Here is a 25502-nt window from a genome sequence, read left to right on the forward strand (position 1 = left end):
TACACTTTGCAGCTAGCCTACTCCGGAGCAGGCTAACAACCAGGCTAAGATTAATCCTAGTGATTTATCGGCTAGTTCCTCCTTAAATCCTACTAGATATTAATGTGTTTTAGTCACTTCATGGTCCCGCATTAAAATATTAGATATACTATCATTCATCTAAGTATGCGTACTGTTATTTTAGTTATTATTGAAAACTGCTGTTCATTTCACTGTCAGAGGTTTGATGAATATATATATATATTATTCGAGATTTAAAGCGTTTATTGTCATACACCCAGTGAGGAAAGCAGATTTTCCTGAGCAATTATTACTTCGCTGTCCACAATGAATGCCAACACAGTGCAAAAGAACTATACTATACAATATGAGAAATAGAATATAGACTATGTATATCTATATATGCAAGTATAGAGTAGAAATGTACTGTTGAATGAGAAAAAATATCAATATATTATATTTTATTGCAGTTGATGAGATACAGTGCTATGCATAAGTTTAGACACCCATGCTAAAGTTGACTAAAAAGAGGAATAAAAAAATCATCTTTTGGAAATTGAACTTAATGCCTTAATTAAAAAAAATAGGAAAAATCCAACCTTTAAGGACACCAATTTTCTTTGTGAATGAATAATGTATCGTAAATAAATAAATGTTCTTCCTTAAAATACAGGGTGCATAAGTCTGGACACCCCTATGTTAAATTCCCATAGAGGCAGGCAGATTTTTATTTTTAAAGGCCAGTTACTTCATGGGTCCAGGATACTATGCATCCTGATAAAGTTCCCTTGGCCTTTGGAATTAAAATAGCCCCACATCATCACATAGCCTTCACCATACCTAGAGATTGTCATGGTTTTATTTCAGTTAGCCTAATAGCTAGTTTGATTTGCATTGAGAGATGATCTTATGGAAAGTACTTCATGCCAGTCTCTAGGTATGGTGAAGGCTATGTGATGATGTGGGGCTATTTTAATTCCAAAGGCCAAGGGACCTTCGGCCTCCTGAAATCACGATTTCAGTGCCTGCACCACCTGAGGGTCTCCCCAGACAGAGCATGTGACGTGACTGTTGCCTGCACAGTGCTGCACAATATTGCCAGCCTAAGAAAAGAAAGGGCTCCCAGAGTTGCTTTGGATGTTGATTGGGACAATGCTGCCATATTCCCAGATAACAGAAATGGTAGACTTGTTAGAGAACAATACATTGCAAATTATTTCAGTTAAATTAGTTTTGATTTAGCCCATCCCTTAATAAAGGATAATGTAGGCTATATAACTTTTTTATGTGTACATGCATTTTATTTGGCATCGGTAGCACACACTGTGGTTATCTTCCCAAATTCTAGTTCCACTTCACTGGATCAATAACTATAAAGTGTACTTGACATTCATGAAAAAAGTTACAAGACCACAATGGTTTTGGAATATTTTTCTTTTATTATTTTGCTGTTATCACTTGTCAGCTTGGAACTTTGGAGAGAAAAAATGATGATGATTAATTGTGTTACAGTCATGGTTACAGTATGAACTGAAGTCACTTACATCTCTTTCTAGTTTCTGGATTTCCAGTTCTAGTTTCCTCAGTGTTTTGCGTTTAATTTGCATCTCAAGGTCCATGTCCTGTAGCTTTCTTTTGTTCACATAAATCTTGACTTCTGTCAGCTCGATCTGTCTCTTAAGATGTGTTGTGTAGAGATATCTGACAGTTTGTGAATTCTGTGAACACCTTTTAGTTAGCATAGCAGAATTTTTGCATAATGTACATTTACTTTAGGCAATACTCACTATGTTACCAGGCCGCTTTTCAGGCTGCCCAATGTCAGGATCCTTTAACAAATGATATTTTCTATAAGTACCACTTCCCTGATTTCTTATCTATTATGAACTTGTGTCTATTTCCACAAAATTGACATGATACCTCGAGGAGTGATATACCTCCTTCTGGAGTCCAGCGACACGGTCTCATCATCGGCAGAAGTGCACTCCACTGCTGTAGATGTGGCTTCCCTCTGCCATATTCAATACTTGTATTGATATTTTTGACAGGACATGCAAAGCCTATGATTTAATAAAGAGTACTCACCGGCAAATCATAGTCTGGTGGCTCCAAAAGTGTAAGGGTGTTACCAGCCACTGCAAGGTAAGGCAAAGTCACACAGTCCACATAACAAAATATGGATTTCAATATTTTCCATGTGCAGTAGCCAATAATGTACCTTGTATGAAGAGGCCAGTATCCCTTGCTGGGCCAGAGTCAGTGGCTGTCCCTCCCTGGATCCCTTCAATCACTGGCTTCCCTTTATTTAAGTCCAGGGCCAGCTCCTCTGCTGTGGTGAAGGCTTGGGTTGGAGGGCCACCCCCCGTACCAGATATATGACTTTTTTTTAATTATTGCTAAAATCAGCACAGACAATAAAATGTCAGCAAACATGTCACCTATGTTCTCCGCAAACAAGTCACTTACCAGCCTGCAAAATATTCTTGTATTTAATCTTGACTTGCTGCCAAGTCCTTTTTTGGCCAGACATGTTTGTTCTTTAAGAGGAATAGATAAGATACAAATGATAAAATAGATTAGATGGATAAAAATAGAGCAAATTATCTGATTATAGATTACATCAAATCAATTAGAAACAAAACCTACATACAAATAGATAAGAGTAAAAAGATTAAACAGATTATAGACATAAAATAAACTAAATAGATCAAATAGATGCACATAGTGGGTAAGTGTTTGCAATTATTCTTCATGTTAAATGCATGTCCACTGGTCACATTTAAGGCAAAGTATACAATTATTTTTGAAAATGACAAGTAACTCCTTGAATTGTAATTATGAGGGTTTCAGTGGAGCACTGGTTATTTGGACTAGGCCTACTTATGCATTCAATCGGTCCTCTATTGTTTGCCAGGCATTCTCTCTTTGCTTTATTACAGCAGCTGTATTGCCTTTTTTACATATTATATGTTTCACTTCTTCATAAGTTTCCATAATTGCTCATTAGGCGAAAAGTATGCCGCACGGGTTTTGTCCATTTTTGCATCGGTGATTCTGTGATCGATTTCGTGATCTTTTTAAGAATGCCGTGAACGCGCATTTATCCAAACTATATACACCTGGCTTGACATATCCGCGCGTTCTCATCCTGGCTCAGCAAACGTGCAACGGATTAAGTTAGGATGCACTGATTAAACTAGGTCAAGCCGCGACTGTTTTGTTATCCTGGCTTTCTTAATTCTACTTTTGTGCAATACCCCTCAGCTGACACTGTTAAGCGAGCTTTGCCAGTTTAGTCAATTTAATAATTACTCATTTCTAGTAATTTAATTGACACTTTTATTCAAAGCAATTTACAGTACACTTATTACTGGAGTTACTAATGATGAAGTGCCTTGCTCAAAGACACAATGCTGCTGAGTTTGTCATTATTCACTTAATCTGTCATTGTGCTTTAATGCTTTTCTGGTGAGTTTATATCATTTGTTGTTGCATCCTTTGTAAATGCATGGGAAATATCTACTGGTTTTTCCTCATTGTTTTTCATAGAAGAATGAAGTGTAGCAGGTCAGTTGTTTCCTTGTTGTCATTCTAGATAGCTTAGTGGGGAGGGGAGGGAGAATTCTATGAAATGTTGAGGGGTGTGTCTACTTGATGACACTAGAGTGCATTACACAAACAACCTGTGACAATATTTTTCATCTTGCAGTGCAATGGCGAGGACTCTACCTGCAGCTCTGTGTCTCCTGGTTGGACTTATAGGTCTCCCATATACAGAATGTTGGGAAGCGCCCTGGTTTTGTCATGGACATGAGTGTCCCATGTACACCGTGGTAAATGAATATCAGGTAGGCCTACGACTTTTGTTTTTTTTTAGTTTGGAATATTTAAAATTTGGTTTATTATAAAATGTTGTATCATTGTGTTAATAAACAAAAAGGGATTTGAGGAGCGCAGCTACAACGTGAGCTATTGGATTTCCACTGATATTGCGAGTACCAGCCAGAGTGATATAAAGGATGGATTTTGGAAACTGTATTATTTTAATCAAGGACAAAACAGTGAGAGTAAGTAAGCTTCACGGTTTTGATGAGGAAAATAATCCATTGTTAATTTGGATCACTCATCTTATTTCACTGTAATTTTACTTCTCAGGTAAGGAGATTGCTATGACCAGGCCTGTGCTTGTGTCGGTGAAGGAAGCTGATGGAATGGGGGAGAGACAGGTGTCCATTTCCTTCTTTCAATCTGACTCAAACATCCCTGAACCCACCGATACGACCATCAGAAAAACTGTTGTACCAGGCGGTACTGTCTATGTCAGGTTAGTAATTTCAGTAAAGAATGACAGACAAAAATTGTTAATTTACTGTTTATTTTAACATTCTCTCATTGCTGGGCATTACAGGTCATTTAGTGGTTTGGCTTCTGATCAAGACGCCTTAGAGAATGCGCAGAATCTTAAAGAAGACCTCAGGACTGCAGGAAAAGTGTTTATTGAAAACAAGTTTGATGCAGCTGGCTATGACGCACCCTGGGATTTGATCAACAGGCACAATGAAGTTTGGGTTCGTGCACCCTGAGGATCCAGATAGTTCTGTTCCTTATTCCTACTTTTAAGTTCTTGTCTGTTCAAGGTTTTCTTACATATATATGGAGAAAACATTTATATTGTGTTCATGTTACAGTCTTAATCATTGTATTAATGTTATTTGGTGCAATCTATTGTGCAATCTAAGTGTAGAAGCACATTTGAGTTGTATGACGGGATTATAAAGTGCAATGTGAGGACTGTCTTCTACCTCTGTAGGTTCACACTGAAAATGATTTGAAAATTAAAACTTTTGTCTTTCTTCAAAACATTTTTGTTCTTTTTTATTATACGTTTTATGTAAGGCATTCTGTTTTTCTTCAAATTAATTCACCTACTTATTGACTGATAGAGGTATCAAATGAATGAAAACTGCATAAGTGCATCTCAATATGCAGAAGATAAATGGCCTATTTAGAAAATAGACAGATACACAAAATACTGAAAGTTTCTAAAATACAAGAGAAACAGGTTTAGGAATGATCAGAATGGGGTTATCATGTTTCTCCTCAGCTATTGTTTGTATAAGAAACTCCACCCACTTAAACTAGTCCAACTGGTGATCCACAACTAGGCTGTTAATGAAACGAGATGAGATGCTCATTGATAGACATTTAAGAAATGTAATGTTGTGAATGTGAATCTTCCAGCTTGTGAGTTAGTATAAAACTATGCATTCAACATTCAAAATGTGTAAAAAAGCATGCGACTTTGACAACATTTTTGTTTTTTGCAGCCATGTGCATATTAAGTGTCCTAACATAAAAAAGTGAAAGAGTTGTTTTGCGTCCATGGTAGTGTGATCTGGGATTCTTAGGCTTACAACATTGTGTTTGTGTGATTGTTTGTTGATGGGGTTTCCCCTCATGTGTATAATAGTGTACTTGCTGGAAGGAAAACTGGGTCAGCCCACCTGAGACGTTTTGTCATGGTGACTGATCTGGAGTCAGTTTAATTAGTCGCATCTTCTCTAGCAGAACAGGGAATGTGATGAGGCTGCATTTTCCCACCTCTGCAGTTCCACTCCGCAATTCTTCCACAAAATGTGCCAGCAACCTCACCTGAGAGAGAGCAAACTTTGTAGTTGTGTCTCTCTGAAAACTTGCTCTCTCTGGCTGGTTAAATGTCATACAGTCGTTAGCATACCAACATTGAAACCAAGTCAAAAATGAGCTTACCTTACATAAAACTTTTCATTATAAGCAACTTACAAAACACAATGACAGACTGGCTTACTATTTTTATCACATTGAAACATTGCCATAAAATAGGCCCCGTTTACACCTGGTATTAAGATGCGTTTTGGTCTATCGGATCAGAAGTGAAAAACAGGTGTAAATAGGGTCTAAAAACGATTTGATCTTGTCCACTTTCGACCACTTCCAGAGGTAGTCGAAAACGCATTCAACCGGATTGCTTTCGTAGTGTAAATTTGGTCGAATGTGTTTCCAACAGCTGCAAAAGACCACATACTCTCTGCCTGACCTAATGCAAACATTATGGGAAGTGCGCTAGTCAGTCGGGATTTAAACTTTGTCGACTGGAAAGTGGAGACCCAACTTCCCAAGTTTGGTTTGAAGACGAAAAACGTAAGTACAATGTTCTCTCACTATTCCTGATGTCTAATACCCATTCACTGCATTTGGTGTGGTCTTGCGCTGTCAGAGCAGAAAGGAAAGCTGCTGCTCTCTGTATGTTTTTTCGTTGTCTCCGTGCGCGTTCATATGTAAATTGCACGAGCTTATTTTGTCCATTAGATCGAAAGATCTGAAAAAGGCCATACATTTACCCGCCCATAGACCCTCCACTTCGAAGAAATTAGGACAGAAGTGTTTGAAAGTGGACAAAAGAGACTAAAAGATTAAAACATCAGGAGTAAACAGGAATGTGTCTCCCTCATCTACTTGTGATCCGATCGACCAAAACGCACCGTAATACCCGATTAAACAGGGCAATGACCACTGAAAGCAAATACTACAGTATATATACACTCCTGTATTTAACAGCTAAACATGTCAAGATGCATGCAGGTTTAAATTATTGTACACTAGGTGGCAGCACTGACTTGATCTTTCTCTAACCTCTTCTATATCACATAGTATAGCACTCCACAACACATAGCCTACGGTATTAAATTAATCTACTCAATTTGTGCAAGTCCAGTTTTCATAAAAAAAAATCCTTACCCATATGCATTATTGCTAAATATGCTGTTGTTTTTAGAAGAAGTTTGAGTAAGAAGAACGTGTGGGCAGTTCTTAGCAATGTCAGAACAAAATCCACTACCCAGCATGCCTCAGCTCTCACCATGGGAAGCTGGACACTCAATGCCCCTCAACACACATTCACTCAGTTTCCATGGCTACATTTCTATAGCAAGAAGTCAGCCATGTTCGTCAAAAAACATAATTATGCTTCAGTGAAGTCAGATCTGTAATAACCTTAGATGTGTTTTTATGAGTCATAGAGAACTTGGCGTGACTACTTACTTATAGAGTGGTATTTTCATCAGCAGGCCTAATGACTGTTGTGTTCTGCAGTTCATTTAACACTAGAGCTTATTCGGGTATTAGATTGTATGCTTGGAAATCAGTGCATACTCATCTAGCGTATATGGAGGATGGGAGATGTTTGGCCGCTCACAATAAATAAGAGACTGTGTAGTTATGATACATTGGAAACACAGCTTAATTATCTAATTTATCGGCACATTTTTATTTTAAAATTCTGTCTGGGCTTTGTGTGTGCCACTTGAATGTGTCCAATAAAAGCCTGTCTGACTTAGGTTATGTCAGCATATGTTTGCAGGCTTGTGAATTTTAATCTGCCCTGTTTTGGATGATGTTCTTGGTGTGGAGGCTCAAGCCAAAAGCCTGTTTGGACTGGCTCATGGGAATTAATCTTATCAGAGACGGGCCAGTTTCCTGAGAAAATGGCTGGAGCTCTATGCTGTCAGATAAGGCAATGTAGGAATGCAAGAGCAGTTGTGCATTTCAAGAGAGTTTTAACCATATAGTATCATCATGCTTATGCCAGCTATGTGATATGTCTGTGTAACTGGTCCTACTCGACCAGGCGGGATTCCAACCGGGGTCTCAGGCGTGGGAGGCGGGCGCGCTAACAAAGACGCTAAAGACCGCAGCCCCTAGCACCAGGTTTACACTCGCAGCTCTTATTGGTCTACGTCCATTACACATAATCTGTTTTTACACCCATCTGTTGATTGGCTTATGTCTCTTTCTCTCTCTCTCTTCATTCATTTTGAGGTCCAAAACATGTTGTCAATGCTCTCTGCTTTTCCCATGAGTTGTTTTCATCTTTTACATAACAGATGATTAAAAATACAGTAACTTTCAGCCAAGAACAACGTTTTTTTCGTATTAAAATGTCCCTCATGATTACCCCACTCTGTTTATAATTGATGATGTGCTAAACACGAGGCCACCAAACCACAAAAAGAGCTGAAACTCATGGCTGTCACTGGAGCTCAGATGCTGAGGCAGCAAATCTCGACTAAAGTTTGGCCCCAATGGATTCTCATTTCTATTAATGATTTTTTAACCATCTGCGACATACATAACAATTGGACTGATACATAACGAGATTGACATACATAGAGTGTATATACATGTGAATATAGAGTATGTAAATGCTGTGATGTCCAAAAGCCTGAGACCATATTGAAATCTGAATTAAATGTGAAACATGGTGGAAAATAATTATTTTTAATTTTATTATTATAATAATTTAATGTATACAGTTCTGCACTATTTCTAAGTCACTAATCAAATAAGCATATTTGTAACACTGAGCATGTGAACTGTTTTGTTCAAAAGGTCAAATGCTCTTGCTTCTTGCAAGTGGTGTCAGACCACTATTGTTATATAGTGATCACTAGGCTCACACTTCCTCCATTACAGTGCTTAAGAGGAAGTGCTATTATATCTGTTGTGTTCCTACAGCATAATGGATGTCAGCATGTAGAACAGCAGAGCTCATAGGAACCCTTGGATTTCTTGAGGGTCAGCGCTATCCCTTCCCATCCCTTTACCTTGATCGCTCAGCCAATTTGGAAGCTTCCCCATTTGTGAATCTCTGAGTTTAGAGTAATGAATTATAGATTAGAATTTTTCCAAAAGTCATGTTGGGGATTTTATCATAACATTTTTTTGTCATAAGCATTCACTCAGCTTTCATTAAAATTTAAGGACAATATCTCTGCTTGACTTGAACCTAAAATGTTTAGAGGCTTTTGTCACAATACAAGAGCGTTGAAATCCCAGTCACAATTAAAATTCTACTTTGTTGACAATTTAAGTATAATGAATCATATCTTTAAATTATAAATATTTTGTCTACAGCATGTTCCCACTAGTGTTGAATACTCTTGAGTCATGACCAAAAACAAAAACAGTGAGTAGCTGTAAAAAGATTGGCTGATATCACTATGTGCATATAAGACGAAAAGAAAGACTGTCTAAGATTGCACATGCATTAACTCTAATTATCAGGAATGCTTGAATAAAATCTGCACAGGGACTGATTCATTATGTCTGGAATGTCCCCATAAAACATGATATACATGATACACACATACACACACACACACACACACACACGTTGGGTTTTCATGTATGTGTATGTATGTATTTTTTCTAACGAAAATTACATTTTGCATCTCACTAGGTCCTATGCATAATGTTTACTGTGACATCACATTATTGTCTGACTGCACACCCAGTTTGCACGCATCTTAAACAGACCTTGTATGATGGCACATTTTCTCTCTCTCTCTCTCTCTCTCTCTCTCTCTCTCTCTCTCTCTCTCTCTCTTTCTTTCTTTCTTTCCACCCAATGCAACACCAGGGTACAGTGATTTTCTTAGAGGACAGAGGACTGTCCAAACACATACAATCTCATTGTCTGCCTGCAGGGTTTCTGCTTGTCCAGTCAGGTTTGGTTTTTAGAGAACAGTCGAAGAGAGGTATTCTTTGGATTTATCAGCACCCAGCTTTGCTTTTCCTTCTGATTGGTTGGACTCTGGCTGTATCTAAGACCAGGGTTTAAAAAAAATCCACAACCAATGGGGAATTTATTAAAGGTAAAGATGAAAAACCGCACTCTCAAAGTATAATTTCATAGATTTATTGTAACCATGTCCACACAGACGCGTTTCGGCCTAAGCCATCATCAGTGTGTACTGAATTTATTAAAGGGAAATTGCATTTTCTTATAGATGCACTGGTGCAGATTTTAATGAGGATAATTCAGTTTCAGATTTTCAACCAGCCCAAAACCCAGAGAGGCACCTCAAATTTAATATTTAAAGTCCTCCTGTAATCAATAATGTTATCCCTTAAAACTCATCTTTGATCACCAAAAAGGTTTTTGTTTTTTTCTGTGAAAAAATATTGATTTATGCCTTAAAATAGCTTTAATGTAACTCTACACCCTTGCTTCATTTAGTAAGCGGATTCATGAATGCAACTTAGCCCCGCCTCCCCTCACTCACACCAGCTCAGAGATCCACTCTGTCAACTTTTACTCAAGTAACTGTTGTAAACGCTGCACAAAGGTATCACTCTTTACAAGGTGGGACACATAACGGTAATTAATATTAGCCTCTTGCTTGACGATCACACAGCTCATAATGTGTTGCTGATGTTACACAAACCATGTTCCCATTGCCATCTCAGTCTGCATCCTTAGAAATGCTTTGAACATAGTTCATCATGACATAACATCATAATATACATCATATACATAATTCACCCGTTATATTGCTAAATATACTACATTTTTCATATCATCAGAAAAATATACCAGTATGGCTTCTCTTGAGACTACCCTGCTTCGATTCACAGTATGCTAAAGCCCGCCGGCATGTTGACGTGATTGGTTACAAGGTAGTTTGTGATGTCAGAAACACCGGCGATTTCAAACCACAATTTTGAGACTGTCTTTGGTTCAATGCAGTTTTAAGGAGAAAATACTCAGCAATGGTGTTGACTTATGAATTTGCATATGGTTTGTCTGAAAGCATATTAAAAACACCGCATAGACATTGACTTGATTTTCACCACAGGGGGACTTTAAAATTTTAAGTAATTTATAATGTCAACACTTTCATTTTACTCAGTTACACTTTATAATAAGGCTTAGGTAGTTAGGTATCAATAATTAATAATTCAAAATACTTTTACAGCATTTACTATTATTGGTCAATGTTCATTTTACATTTTTAACATTTAATTTTAATAAGTTGTATAAATAAACTTTAGTAGTAATGAAAAATATAAATGAACAGTGAACAAATAAAGTGTAAATGTAAATGTTACCAACAGAATGAAACTTCAAATGTGCAATGCATCAAAACTGTATATTATCCTGCAATTTATTAAAACAACCTACAAATTTGACATACGTGATTGTAAAGATGCAGCATCCTCTTAAGATGCAAGTCAGACTTCCACAAATGCTAAATTTTCACAACCAGAAGCCACTTCTCTGAAAACCAGATAGTGCAAGGTTCTGCTGCAGTGAGGTCACAGTTATTTCCAGCAGCAGGGATTAAATGATGAGTTTTCTCGTGTGACTTGGTTGAGGATTAGAGAGACTTTGGGACAAATGTCAGAAGACTCCAGACTCAGCTTTCAGCATCCACCTGGCTCCATCATCACTAACACTCATGCTGTGCTCCAGTGTGCCACTTTTATTAAAGACTTATGATAGATTGGATTGGTTGATACTGGGATTTTAGATTTGTAGCAGAGTAAACAAAACGCGGTAAACCTGTGTAGTCGGTATGGTAACATGGTGTGCAAACCGCCTCCTGACTCAGCTGTAAATTAATTTTAATGCCACGCCCATGCAGATGAAATATATATTATAAATATGAATACTGAATAGGTTGCTAGATTATTAGTAAGTATCTATAAAAATTACGCAATGAACTAATAGTATTATATAAATTGTAAATAGATTGCTATCTCAGAGTATGTGATCGTAACATTAGGCAATTCAATATTACATATCCACTGCTTACTTTTTTTTTTATTGTATCAGAATAAGAGATTAACAATTCTCAGAAAATTTCGACTAGATCAGCCCAAATGTTACATTTGGTCCAGTTCATCCCACTCTTTTTCTCTGATCTGTTAGTTTGACATGAACAGGATGCTGGCCAAACATGCAATAACATAAACAGATTGTGCAGATTGAAAATTGTAGGCATATTAAGATTTTCATACATTACTTCCTCCATGATTTTATAACAGCAGTTATTAATACAAATAAACATAAATGAACATAGTGTTTCTTTGAGTGTTTTGTTCTATATCAGGAATTCTCCTTAGGCAAGCGCTTTGTATTGTACGAAGAGCATATGCAATTGAGTAATAGGGGTATTGGTTTGTGTGAGACTGAAAAACACTGTTGCATAACATTTTTCATCATTCATTGTTATTTTGATAAATGGACCATTATTTTTATTTTTATTTTCTGCAAGATAATGTGATGATAAACTATTATGGAAGTTTTTACCTGGCAAAAAAGTTTGTGTATTTTTATTTTAATGATGAATATATTTTGTGTATTTTTATGATTATTTTAAGACTAAATAAACTTACATTGAAAGATTTTTATTTGTTAGTTGTCTATGTAAAGTCTGTGCAATGATTCTGGTCAGGTTTTTCATTGTGGTTCCTATTACAGGTCCTGTCATGTAAATTGCTCAATAAAAATATAAAATAATGTCGCAAAAAGGTTTCTATGGGGCTTGGTTTTAGAGTTAGGTTAGAAAATATGGTAACACTTTACAATAAGGTTCATTAGTTAACTACATTAGTTAACATTAACTAATAATGAACTGCACTTATACAGCATTTGTTCATCTTTGTTAATGTTAATTTCAACTTTTACTAATACTTTATTAAAATCTTGTTAACATTAGGTAATGCACTGTGAACTAACATGAACAAACAATGAACAGCTTTATTTTGATTAACTAACATTAACAAAGATTAACAAAAACAGTAGTAAATGTATTGCTCATTGTTAGTTCATGTTAGTTAATACATTTACTAATGTTTAATAAAGGAACCTTATTGTAAAGTGTTACCGAAAATATTATTAGCTCATGCAAACAATAAAAGTCAATGGAAGGTGATGGAAAAAAAAAAGTGTGTTTGTAATTGAGACTTCTTGTAGTGTTCGTCATTCTGGGGAAAAGCATGAAAACACTGCATCAGGCTCTTCATTTATTAATCATAATCTTTTGAGGTGCTATATTAAGACAGAGTGCTTGCTGTACAATGTACCACACTTTAATTGAATATGCTGGACTTGTCCTTCCCCAGCATCGTTTCCTTCAGGGCTGTTTGTCCTCTATCTGAACCTTTGGCAAAGTTTAAGGGTCCACAAGTGTCTCAATCCGCCTGCTACAAGATATAATGATAAAAATATACACTAACATACACTTTTAAAGATCAGTACAGCACAGGTCTGTATGTAAAAAAAGTAGGTCACGTGATATTAGAAAGATCTGATCTTTTGTATCATCAGCAAATTAACTTAACCTTAATGAACAGCAGATTTAAAAACAAATGTTTAAAATGTTTTTTTTTTTGCAGTTTTTTGCAAAGGTCACATTTGAATTTAGATATTGAAAATGGTTCACTCAACAGTTGACGAGCATTCTTAGAGGCATGTCCTGATTTTGCTGAGTTAGTCACGTTCCTAGATCAATATATTTAGTTGATCCTGGAGCAACATTCCTGTCCAAAAATGTAATCCTAACCATATCCCTTCACCTAAACCTAACCAATAAGTTATCCCTAAAATCAGAGGGAATAACACTGATGTAAAATCACCTAACCCCTAAACTTGACAAACTGTAACTTGTCCCTAAAATCTAATTGGTTGATTGGAATGTTGTTCCAGGATCAACAAAAATGTTGCACTGAAACCTGAAATCAGGTTCTGCTTCTTAGAGATATGTTGTCAGAAAAATGTGGTAATGCTATTGATTGTGTTCTCAGTGCTCTACACAGACACCTTCACTTGCCGATCAGTGTTGTATTTCCCACAAACAGGTCACCTATTCGACTCTAGTAAGTGACATCACCCCTGTGCATGTCCCTTACCTTTCTATTTCCATCTGTCTGTCCTACTTGTCTTTCCTCCTGGTGAACTGTCTAATTGAGAGCCGTCAAGGGGCAGCTCCCCCACCGTCCCTTTCTTGTCTGGGGGCAAATTCTAGTTTCTGTTCCTCTGCCACCCGCTGTCTGTCCTTGGCTTGACTTTGGTTAGAGGTAATGTATCCTTTCCTAATATAGAGAAACCAAAGACAATAATACACTCTTAGAATAGAGCCTGGATTGTGGCGTCCCCATGGATGACTGTCGGTGCTGGTTTGTGGAAAAGCACATCAGTGGCAGCAGCATACTATACTCCTCTCCAAATCAAAGTCTCTTGTAACTCTTGTGCAGAGTAACTTTTCATGTACATAAAAGTTTTAATATAAAACTTTTATATTAAAAAATGTGTTGTTTACATGTATATGAATTAAGGGTGTGCAGAGAAGCGGTTGTATTTATTAAAATGCCCCAAATAATCTGTCTGTATATATTAGAACCAGATTTGGAGGCTAAACCAGATGTGTTTCAAAGTTAAATTGTGATTTGGGTTGATTTCCATATGACAAAAATTATCCATTCTTTTTCAACAACTTTTATGTAAAAAAAAAAAAAAAAAAAGATTGAATAAAAAATGTGATGCAGAGTGACTTCTTAGCGGCACAACAATCTGAATTTTATGTCATATATTGTCATATATCATATTATGTCCCTTTTCACAAGATGTAATATAAATCTATGGTGTCTAGATAGGCCTATAGCTTGTCAAAGTTGCCCCTTTTTGGGTGTGAGCAAAAACACGCAGTTTTTGTGTGTCCCTTTAAATGCAAATGAGCTGCTGCTCCCACTTCAGAACAGGGCTTTACTCAGTCAAATCTCAGAATTAACCAGTAGTGGAGTGCAGCCTTATATGGAGAGACTCAGGAAGAGGTTGCAACTTTTAGACGCACATGGACGTTTCTGAATGGTTAGTGGATACATTTATGTAGTTGTTGTGGAAAATACATTGATTCATCTCGTCGTCTGTACTGTCATGCTTAACTTTTACACAAGATGACACAGTTCCCTGAGGTCTTTATAAGACAGCAGTGACATGTTTTGGTCAAATAGTGTTCTGTGCTCGTCTGTGCAGCCATGCATGCTTTGCTCAAATTTTTGCCTTAGAGTTAGAACTGGTTCCACTGTTGTTGTTGCGAAAACCAAATGGCAGGCCGTGGGTGGAAACGTGCAGATTAAGGGGCGGTAATATTATAATAAGATCCCCTTCCTACGTCAGAAAGGGAGCGAAATCTGATTGGCTTGTTTTGTTTACATGCTTGCAGAGAAAGACTTACCAAAACAAAGTTACTGGGTTGTCATGAAAGTGCGTGTCTATAGCACGAATTATATTTCTCGTATCATTTATACGCCAAAAATAGTTTTTGCATACATATGATACGCAGTTTTCGCGTGCATATGATACGCACTTTATGGCGTGTAATACGCACGCACTCCACACCCCTAATCCTACCCAAGGGGTTTACAGTGCGTATCATTTGCACGCAAAAACTATTTTTGGCATATAAATGGCACGAGAGATAAAATTTGTGCTATAGATACGCACTTTCATGAGATCGTGTTGCACTTTTCACGTTTTCTGGGTGTTTAGATGCACCGGGGACCCGATTATAGCACTTAAAAACGGATTTTCATGATATGTCCCCTTTAAAACTGTTTTTTTTTCGTTTTAGAAAAAGACCAAAAACAATAAAAGAATACTATAACATAACTGTCCAATTGGAAGTTACACAATGCATATATTTTCTATATTATTTGCAATAATTCATTGTTTGTTTTTAAGTCACTATTTGTGTCTAGATTAGGTATATGTTGTTAGGCTTATCCCTAAAACAAATCCTGATTCTTTGGACAAATATTGAAAGAAAATTCGAAAAGTTTTTTTTTATTTTTTTATAATTACTCTATACCGTTTAATTGTTTGGGGTCTGTAAGATTTTATTAAAAAAGTCTCTTCTGCTCACCAAGGCTGCATTTGATCAAAAATACAGTGAAAACAGTAATATTGTGAAATATTAGAAATTAAAACGTTTTATATATGAAATATATATTTTTTATGTAATATACTATGACAAAGCAGCCATTAGTCTTCAGTGTCACATGATCCTTCAGAAATGATATGCTGATTTGGTGCTCAAGAAACATTTCTGCTTAAAACAGTTGTGCTGCTAAATATTTATGTAGAAATAATGATCAAAAAATGTTCCAGATTTTTTGATGAATAGAAAGTTCATATGATTATTTGAAATGTATATATTTTTAAAAATGTAAAAGTCTTTACTGTCACTTTTGGCCAATTCAATGCATCCTAAAAAAATTAAAAAAAGACACTAAACATTTGAATTGTAGTGTATGTTAAGGACACATTTGTAAATATATTAATATGAAAACTGTGATTCTTTCTTTTCATCTGAAGTTTGAAGTTCCGTAATAGGGCTTCTCTAGTAGCACTGGCTATCCATATTGACATTGTGAATGATGTGTGTGTCAATAGGTGTCTTTTGTCCCCCACTGGGGAGACAGGCATGAGTTACAGTAATCACCACAGATCTTTGATGTGATGAGGGAATTGATAACTTGACAGTGGAAAATCGAGGCTCGTTTAAAAGAAAAGAAGGGCTCTTTTTCAGAAACAGAATACTTTAATGCACTCTTGAAGAAAAAAAATTGTAAACAAACTTGACAGTGAAAACTTGAAGTGGTTTGGAAGATGATGAGAGGATTTAGATGACAGTGTGTGAGATTGAACTGGGGTGAATAGGGTTGAAATAGGATTCTCGATTACGGTTATTAAGCTCAAGTTTAACAGAGATGAGAGCTGTTTTAGGAGCAGTGTGGATTGGTAACATCGATCATTTTGGAAACTTTGAAATAAATCACTGGCTAATTGCTAAAGCTTTGATTGTGTGTTCTGTGGGTGGGCGTCTTTTAGAGTTAATGTACAGAAAAGCATGATACATATACATAAAATGCTTGGATGTTAGACATCAAATGTTTTGAATGAATCTTGTGAGGTTAGACAACGGAGGGATGAATGTGCTTGATAACGGAAGGACTGAGTCAACGAGAAAGCACAGGAGATAGAAAAAGAGAGAATAATCCCTCAAAGCCCAGGAGGATTAAGCATCCAGAGAGCATCACACCATATTACAGAGAGATGTTTTTAACCTCAGGTCAACTACCCAGAAACCACCTCTCACTAATTTCAGTGCAGTAGGAGGAGGGGAAAAGGTGTCAATTTATGAACAAGTGCAAATAGCTGCAGTGGATTAGCTTTAAGAAAAACAAAAATAGAAAGAGGCAGAAAAATTTGTGTCTCCATGTGTTTCTGTGCGTGTGGGAAAGTAATCCTGGCTGTTCATTAAGAATGATTTTCTCATCTCGCTCTCTCACTCTATAAAAAAAATATGGCCTGATTGTGTATGCATAAGTATAGGTCTTTTACATAATGTGAATTGTAAAGACATAGATGAACCATTTTGTAGATAGTTATATCAAAGGAGGGGCCATCAAACAACATCAAATACAAACAGAAATTGACACTTTCTGGGGACATCATAGTAGAAATCAATACAATTTATTTGAAGTATTTGTTCTTTTAAATGCCAAAGCAAAATCGTTAGAAGACTGAACATCAAGGAGGGAGAATCAGTTTGATTCCCACATAGAAAACCATAGTCTTTGCATAAGCCTTGAGTTAGATAGTAGCCTACAGTATTTAAGCTAACGATAAGTTAATTAAAATGGTGAAATTATATATCTAATATAGAAGAGAGATGGAGATCTATTCCATGATAATATACATTGCTAATCCATATCTATGTCCCTTTCTCTGTGTCCTTGACGATGAATCAGAGCACATCTGTGTGTCCTTGAGTAATTTGTCTTGCTCTCAGCTGAAGCCTTTGCCTCAGTTTATCTATATCCAGTTGCACAGAGTAAATTCGAAATTTGCCCACTCACCTGAAAGAGTGTGCTAATAATCATCTCTTTGTTTGTAATTATCTGGATGCCAGATCATTTTTAATTCAAACATTCTCTAAATGTGGTCTCTGGTCCCTCTAAATCCCACTGTTTCACTTTGTTATTGATTGGGCTTCAATTATGTGTGGCCAACAGAAATGAATAAGTTATAAGAAAAATTATGTTATCTATAGTGAGGCAGCCTCTTTTTCTTAGCTGTTCACTGTAAAAAATGATCGTAATTTTAACGGTAAAAGACTGTAAAAATGCTACAGTGAAAAACTGTTAATTGGTTAACAGAAAGTTTCTGTACTATATACGGTAAATAACTGTGATAGATCTAACGGTACATTTAATGTAATTTTACTGTAACATACCGTTAAATTTACAGTTTTTGAAAGTGAAAAAACAACTCATTGTATAATTTACAGTGAAAAACCGTAAATTGACATTCCCACAATTCCCTGTGACACTTCACATTTGATCTATTTTTGTTGAAATAACTATGTTTGTTTCTTCATAGTTTTCTTCGTTTTTTCTAATCAGTTATGTACATTAGGGGTTTATGTTACATTTAATGTTGTTAAATTAATGTTTATTGCATTTTTAAAATTTCATGTGTTACCATGATGGTGTTTAATGTTTGTGTGAATGACACTGCGCAGCTTCTATATATATTAGTATTAACTTTCTTGTGGAAGAACTGCTTGTGATGAGCTTTGATTGATCATGTGACTCTCATCACTGCTGTGATTGGTGGTTATCAGTGTACAAAACAGATATTAATACTTCAATAGGACGGTAAATTAACTTTATATCATATTACTGAAATTTACTGTTATATTTACTGGATTATACTGTAAAATTGACATGTTGTTCAGAATAGCACGTACATTTTACAGTTTAAACCAGTAAATATAACAGAACTCCAGTGTGTTATATGCTGGTTTAAACTGTAAAATGTACATGTTATTCGGTAAAAGCAATTACTGTTTTGTTGTATATTTTACGGAATTGTTCTGGTAACCCCAGCTGCCAGTTTTTTTCCGTAAAAACTACGGAATTTTTTTTACAGTGTTGATATCATGAAATGACAGCTGTGAAATGCCACAGGTAAAATAATATGTGTCACTTCACAATGCTTGTCTTTTTTATTGATAGAAATGTGTCAGTTTGTTTTCATTACGCCTACAAATTGATATAAAATGTATCTGCAAGGCACTTACTATTATTACTATTATTATTATTGTGTAGCAAAACAAACTGATATAGCCATCCTGATCTAAAGCATGTGAATGAACTGTGAATAAAATGGATTTATGATATCACAGTTTGATATATTTTGCCAAACTGAAGGCAGAAAAATGGTTAAATGCATTAATAATGTTTTGAGTCCTATTTCTAATGGATGTTACATCTGACTGAAGACAGAGACTGAGTCGCTGAGACACTTTTGGGAAGGGATGGAAAATTACTATGCTCTAAGTAATTTTGTTTAATAAAGCGCTAATCTCTTCTAAATCAAAGTTACTTAGTAAATTGGTGAGAGAAACAAATAAAGAGATGTCACCAGATGGATGAATGACAAGGTGCATGTGAGGAAACTTTTCATATCAGTGACCTGACCAATGTTCAAAACAGTCTGCATTACTTTAGTATGATTGTAGCATGGATCCCTATTTGGAATATAGAGGTTTATACAAAATAGTAATGCATTGTTGTGAGCCAATCATCATATGATGACGCAACATGATCTCAGACAATTATCTCAGGGTTAACCAAACACAGAATGTTTCTCCGTCCATCACATTGTATATGCAGTTTTTAACCAACAGTTGGCAAAGGGAAAACTGCTATTAACCACTTATTTCATTAAAGCTGGAATATTTCAAGAGGTATTTATACAGACACTTAAATAACTTGGCAGCATGAATGGACAGAACGAATGAAAATCTATAATAACTGTAAATCTGGTTTAGGTCATGGGGGGCCGTTAGTGACACTGTGACCATCGATCAAGGGGTTTTCATTCAAAGATGTTACCATCATTGTGAGTAACTCATGTCATTATGGAAAATCCACCTATGGCATCTAACGGTTCTCATGAAACACGTGATATTTACATAGTGATTCTGCCTGCTGCATTCAGACTTTTTTAAATGCATATTAAAGAACCGACCTTGGTGATCAAAGGCGTGGATTTTTTTTTGATTGGTAAACAATTACAACACAGATGGATATAGAACATCAATACAATATGAGGCTAATAGCACATCAAAAGACAAACGGAATTACACACTGATTCATGCCAGAGAGAAAGAGAGAGGGGGGAGAGAAACAGGTGAAGAACAGATCACAAGCTATAGATGAAAGCGTATGAAGAATGGGGGCTAGAAAAGGACCAATGTCACATATACTGGGTAAACAGTGGCTGAAGAGCTGACGCTGACTTGTTTTAATCCACCATCCTGTGTAAATGTTAGGTAAAATTACCAAACAATATTGTCCCACTCTGCCTTTGCTAATGCAAACTGAATGCAAAAACCAACTTCAACCACTAACTCACCATTCGGCCCGTCCCACTGGAGAATCTGAAACTCTGTAAAGTCTTCAGCTATATGGACAGAGATTACACCCAATCTGTCATTGCATTGTGGTCCAGTTTAATACAATAGGCTCATCGCCCCCTTTTCACTTCCCTCCCTAAAAAAGTGCATTGTTGTCTTAGCATTGGCATTAGACGTCAAGCCATGTGGTCAGTGCGAGCCGACCCAGCTGCTGACACAGTGCTGGCTCGAACAGTGCTCAGTATTTGATGAAGGGAACACAGAGCACCAAGCAGCTCTTTCCCTGCAGTGTTTAACATATTTCAGGGAGGGGGGAAAAAACTAAATCAGGTAAAGTATATAAAAGGCAATAGCTGCAAGATTTGCATCTGTGTGGTTTTGAGGTTTGTATACTGTAGTTGAGACAAACTCAGCAAGCAAGTATATGTTGCATGATAAGAAAATACTCATCAGGTTCGTGGAACTGCTCTGACTCTATAGCTGGTGAGAATAGATGAAAAATATACAGTTCATTTAACAGACAGTGACCTCTGTTGTCTCACTATATGGGGTAAGTTGTCACAATTGAACCTGCTAGTAAACAGAGATACAGTACAAAATATCAAATCATTGTTTTGGTCAAATATTAACCTGTAATTGATAGATTGTATAAATGTCCAATAAAAAATTTGATAACTTGCCCCAATCTGTTATTTATGAAAAATAACCGTATCCTGAGAACAAAGTAACTTCATTATATAGTTAACTAAAAGACTGAATGTAAGTCTGAACATATTCTAGTGTGGTTTTATTTTACCCAACATCTATAGCAAAAACAATTTGTTGTTTTTGAGAACAGAATTTACTACTACTACTACAAAAAAAAAAAGAAAAAAAAAAAAATCAAGAAGCTTTTGACCTACTAGATGTTGGAAACCGCCATACCAAATTACTGCTATAGAGAAAACAAATATTTGTGTAATTGGACTTTTTACACAAAACCTTACGGTAATTTCTAATTAGGCTACACCTTGTGAGTTGTGACAACTATTACACTATAGCCCCGCTCTCCACTACATAGGCCGAGTATTTACGGCGCATCTTGTTTAGTGTCAATTATAGTGATGTTCATAATTTTTTTTTTTTTAAGATTTGTAGTTTGACACTGACAGTAATTCATGACAGCATATGTTATGTCATGTATCAGCAAACAAACCAGCAAAATGCAAGGGTGGCAATGAGCAAAGGATTTGTTTGCGGTTAATCAGACTAAGATATACTAAGATATATACTTTGCAAAAATATATTGAGCTGATTAACGTATTAATAATACAATTAATGAATTATATTAATATATTTAAATTAATTTTAAGTTATCTCACGGCCCCTGGAGGATCACTGGGGCCCCCTAGTGGGCCGCGTCCCCACCGGTTGAGGACTGTTTTAAACCCACCAACAACTGACCCTCGTTCCATCTCTCTCTCTCTCTCTCTCTCTCTCTCTCTCTCTCTCTCAATGCATGGACTTCATACTAGGTATTGTTCACCATTAAAACTAGTAATGCACATTACTATTAATGAACAACGCATTAGTGATGAAAAAATGAAAAAATAAATTAAATTAAATCGAGCCGAGTCGACTCCCATCGTTGACTTAAATGACTCGTTCGCTAACGACTCATCACTAGTACAGCTGCGTTCCAGTTTCTCTCTCTCTCTCTCGCTCTCTCTCTCTCTGACTGCGTTCACTTCCTTACTTTCACCCCTCCCTCTCGCGCTCTCTCCTCCTCTACATCCTCAATCTCTCTCAGCAGCAGCAGTTTGTGTCCTGAGAGAACTGGCACCAAACTGACGCATCCATGGGGCGCGCGCAGCATCTTTATTTCACCACATTACAATTTGAAGTCATATAGTGGAATATTCAAGCCAACGCAACAAGCACACGTCAGTCGTTCGGCGTTTAATCTTCAGGCTTAAAACTCTCAGTCGCTCCATATCTGTCTGTATTTGTCACATTTGTAGCTGTGTCGAGCTGTGGTGATGGATGGGGATGCGTGTGTTCGCGTGTGGACTCGACCGCTGCAAGTGATGCTCCAGCAGAAGAAGATCAAAGCGCGGAGGAAAAAGCGCAAGGAGTTGTTCGGGGGACAGATGTGCTTCATCGGGCTTCTGCTGCTGGCGGTGTCCGGCTTGTCTAGTTTGGCCGAGAAATCCGGTGAGTTTCGGTTCAGTATTTGTCAGGAATGTGTGTTTGTGAAAGCGGAGGGGGGTAATGGAAAGTTTTACGGGAGAATCATACTCGCACTCGGAACTGTTTTAGTAGTAGAGAACCGTAGCCTACTCGCAACATTGCACAGACTTTTAAAGGGAAACATGCAGAATCACTCTTAACTGTTCCATAATGCAGTGTTTCCCAACCTTTTTTCAGCCAAGGCACCCTTTGAAATAAAAATAAATAAATAATTGTGGCACCCAACACTAGTGTTTTTATGAAACTACTTTGATATGATACCTTGAAATGTATCGATTTTCAACACCACAGGGAAGAACTGCCTACTGTCATATAGATATTTGTAATATTATAAAAAAAAAAAAAATTGTCCATCCATTGAAAGACTAGGAATCAATAATTTCTTCTGAAGAGATCACTTTATATGATGACATATTTAATTAAGGCTTTTATTCATATATAGCCTAAACATTTCTCAATTACCATTGCAAATCTCACTTAAATGTTTGCTCACTCAGTGTATTTGTGTGTTTAGCCTATATTGGGATAATTTTGTGTAATTGCACAAGATAACTTGTTTTTAATATAAGTTTTAAAATCTTTTATAATGTAGGCTAATAATTTCACAGTTATTCTCCAAATTAATGTAGAAACAACATAAAGACAGTATATTTTAAACATTAATTATCGCCATTCAACATTACAGTATAATTGCAACCGCTATCAATTTTAACATTTATTAGGCTCCAAAAAAAGAACAACTTTTAATTTAAGTGAACTTAAAACAATAATCACATAATAAAGCCCATAATAAATGTTATATTTACCTGTGCCCTTTTTCTCACAACTCTTTATATTCATTTAAGACTTTATTTAACACTGCTCTAAGAGGATACTCAACAAAACAGACATTTTGGCATAATCGTGTGTTCAAGCGCGAAAGATAAGTCTATTATGGCTTGCGTCGTTCTGTGCGTCGTGTGTGTCAGCAGGACATTCCAACGCTATCTCACGACCAATTCGTACGAATTCGTGCGTTCTCTTTTGTCATGTCGCACTTGAATGGTTTAAAAGCATTTGCATGAAGAGGAAGGTGATCATATAATGTAACGCTAGCCAAAGGATGACAGTTTTTTATTTTTTTTTATTGCGTGACAGATTGAAAAACATTCATCGCATAGGGTTGCCAACCGTTCCGTATAATACGGAATCGTCCCATATTTGACACATAAAAGTCTTGTTCCGTATTGAACTGATACGTGTTCCGTATTTTTGAGAATCAATTCAGTGCAAATCCATGACAGACACATAGCTTCTAATATATGTCAGACTATAAACAAAGACATTTGTAGGCGATGATAAGAAAAAAAAAACGTTTTTAATAGCTTGGAACATCATCAGAGAATGCCCTTTTAATTGGTCGTTTCAGTCATTGTGAGTCACGTATCGTAGCAACGATGACGACAAGTGACAACAGCGGGAAATGTAAAAATGACTACCACCGAGCAGCCGGCGAAAAAGAAAAGAGCACAAAAATATAGAATTGAATGGGAAAATGACTACCATAGTAGTAATTGTACCATATGCCGTCGCGTTTTTTCTGTTTGTCACGGCGGAGTGTGTGATATTGGGCACAGGAGGGAGCGATGTCAAGCCTTGCCGTCAGACGTCTCCAGAGGCTGATATGGTAGGCTATGTAATGTATGGCTATGCTATTTGAGTGCAATATTTTATATTTTCTTTATTAGGTGTTTTTTTTTTTTCTATATTGGAAGTATAATTATATAAAGATATTTGCACTACACTTCCTTAAAATGTTGTCTAATTAAATTTAAAAATATGATTTCTTTGCACTGGAAAGAACATTCTAGAAGTCTAATTCTATTGACTAAGTTCGGACAAGGCTACAGAAAACTGTTGTGTTTATTTTTCTTCAAATGCAGTCTAAGCCGATGAGTTTTGAATGTTATATGTTGTATTTGTTTAAAATAAAAATAAAACGTATTATAAACTAAACAAATCCATGGTTCATTGTTGACAAAATGACCATGACAGCCTTTATATTTCACATCTATGTGGTTCAGTCTTGTATATTGATTAGGCCTACTTTGCTATTCTATTCTATTTAGGCCTAATAAGTTGTATAATAATATGCTATAATGTATGAAATATATCCCCCAATATTTTCGTGTATTTGACCGTAAGCGCAACAAGCATTGAAAAAGAGGCAGCTTGTGTAGGCTACGCACGGGAATGAAATCATGCACAAGCACAACCCCCGCAATTCAACGCCAAAAACTTACGATTTGCATTTTTATTATACATTTGATGTTATTTGATGATAGGCCTACATCATTTTTTTTTTACACATTTGAGCAATTTTAAAAGGTTTGTTGGAGTTTTTACAGGAAACCCCTGCTCTCGCCAGACGGCACCCCGTTTGGGAAACGCTGCCATAATGGATGTATTTCTGAAACTTACAGAATTCGGCTACACAACTGTTTTAGATAAGCATGCTCGCACTTTTTAAAGAGTCATATACACTATTAACCATTTTAGCCGTACTCGAGACTTAAATATTTTAAAGGTGCTCTAAGCGATGTCACGCATTTTTTAGGCTGAAATTTTTTTTGTCACATACGGCAAACATCTCCTCACTATCTGCTAGCTGCCTGTCCCCTGAACACACTGTAAAAAAACTGCGGTCTCTGTAGACAGCCTAGGCTCCACAAACGGCAACAAAAACAAACTGGGCCAACCTGCACCATGAAACATAACAAACGGTGTTCCAGCCAATAACTGACAAGAATGATTTGGGGGTGGGGGGTTAGTGCGCGTGCACATGAAGGGGGGTGTGGGGAGTGGAGGAGAGAGAAGCATAAAGAGGGAAGTTAGCTAGAGGAGAGATGTCCTAGACAACGACTAACGTTAGAATTATATTCTCTTGAATTTTGATATGGCCGACACACGACCAAAGAGACG

The 25502-nt window shown here is 36.5% G+C and overlaps 2 protein-coding genes across 2 annotated transcripts in view; both read left to right on the forward strand.

The window, feature by feature from the left end:
* The first annotated feature begins 3208 nt into the window (after positions 1 to 3208).
* soul2 (heme-binding protein soul2) lies at positions 3209 to 4856 on the forward strand. The gene is made up of 5 exons (XM_084092633.1): positions 3209 to 3468; positions 3710 to 3848; positions 3941 to 4067; positions 4156 to 4324; positions 4409 to 4856. The coding sequence occupies exons 1-5, from the start codon at positions 3383 to 3385 to the stop codon at positions 4581 to 4583; spliced, it is 696 nt and encodes a 231-aa protein (XP_083948759.1). The 5' UTR covers positions 3209 to 3382; the 3' UTR covers positions 4584 to 4856.
* Positions 4857 to 22106: 17250 nt separating this feature from the next.
* Positions 22107 to 25502, forward strand: part of slc24a3 (solute carrier family 24 member 3) — an 81900-nt gene continuing 78504 nt past the window's right edge. Inside the window, exon 1 of the mRNA XM_084092228.1 lies at positions 22107 to 22505. Within this exon, the coding sequence (XP_083948354.1) occupies positions 22331 to 22505 (175 nt within the window). The 5' untranslated portion in view covers positions 22107 to 22330. The remainder of the gene's footprint in view (positions 22506 to 25502) is intronic.

Source organism: Abramis brama (genome assembly GCF_963993115.1).
Source record: "Abramis brama genome assembly, chromosome: 19".
NCBI classification, from domain to species: domain Eukaryota; kingdom Metazoa; phylum Chordata; class Actinopteri; order Cypriniformes; family Leuciscidae; genus Abramis; species Abramis brama.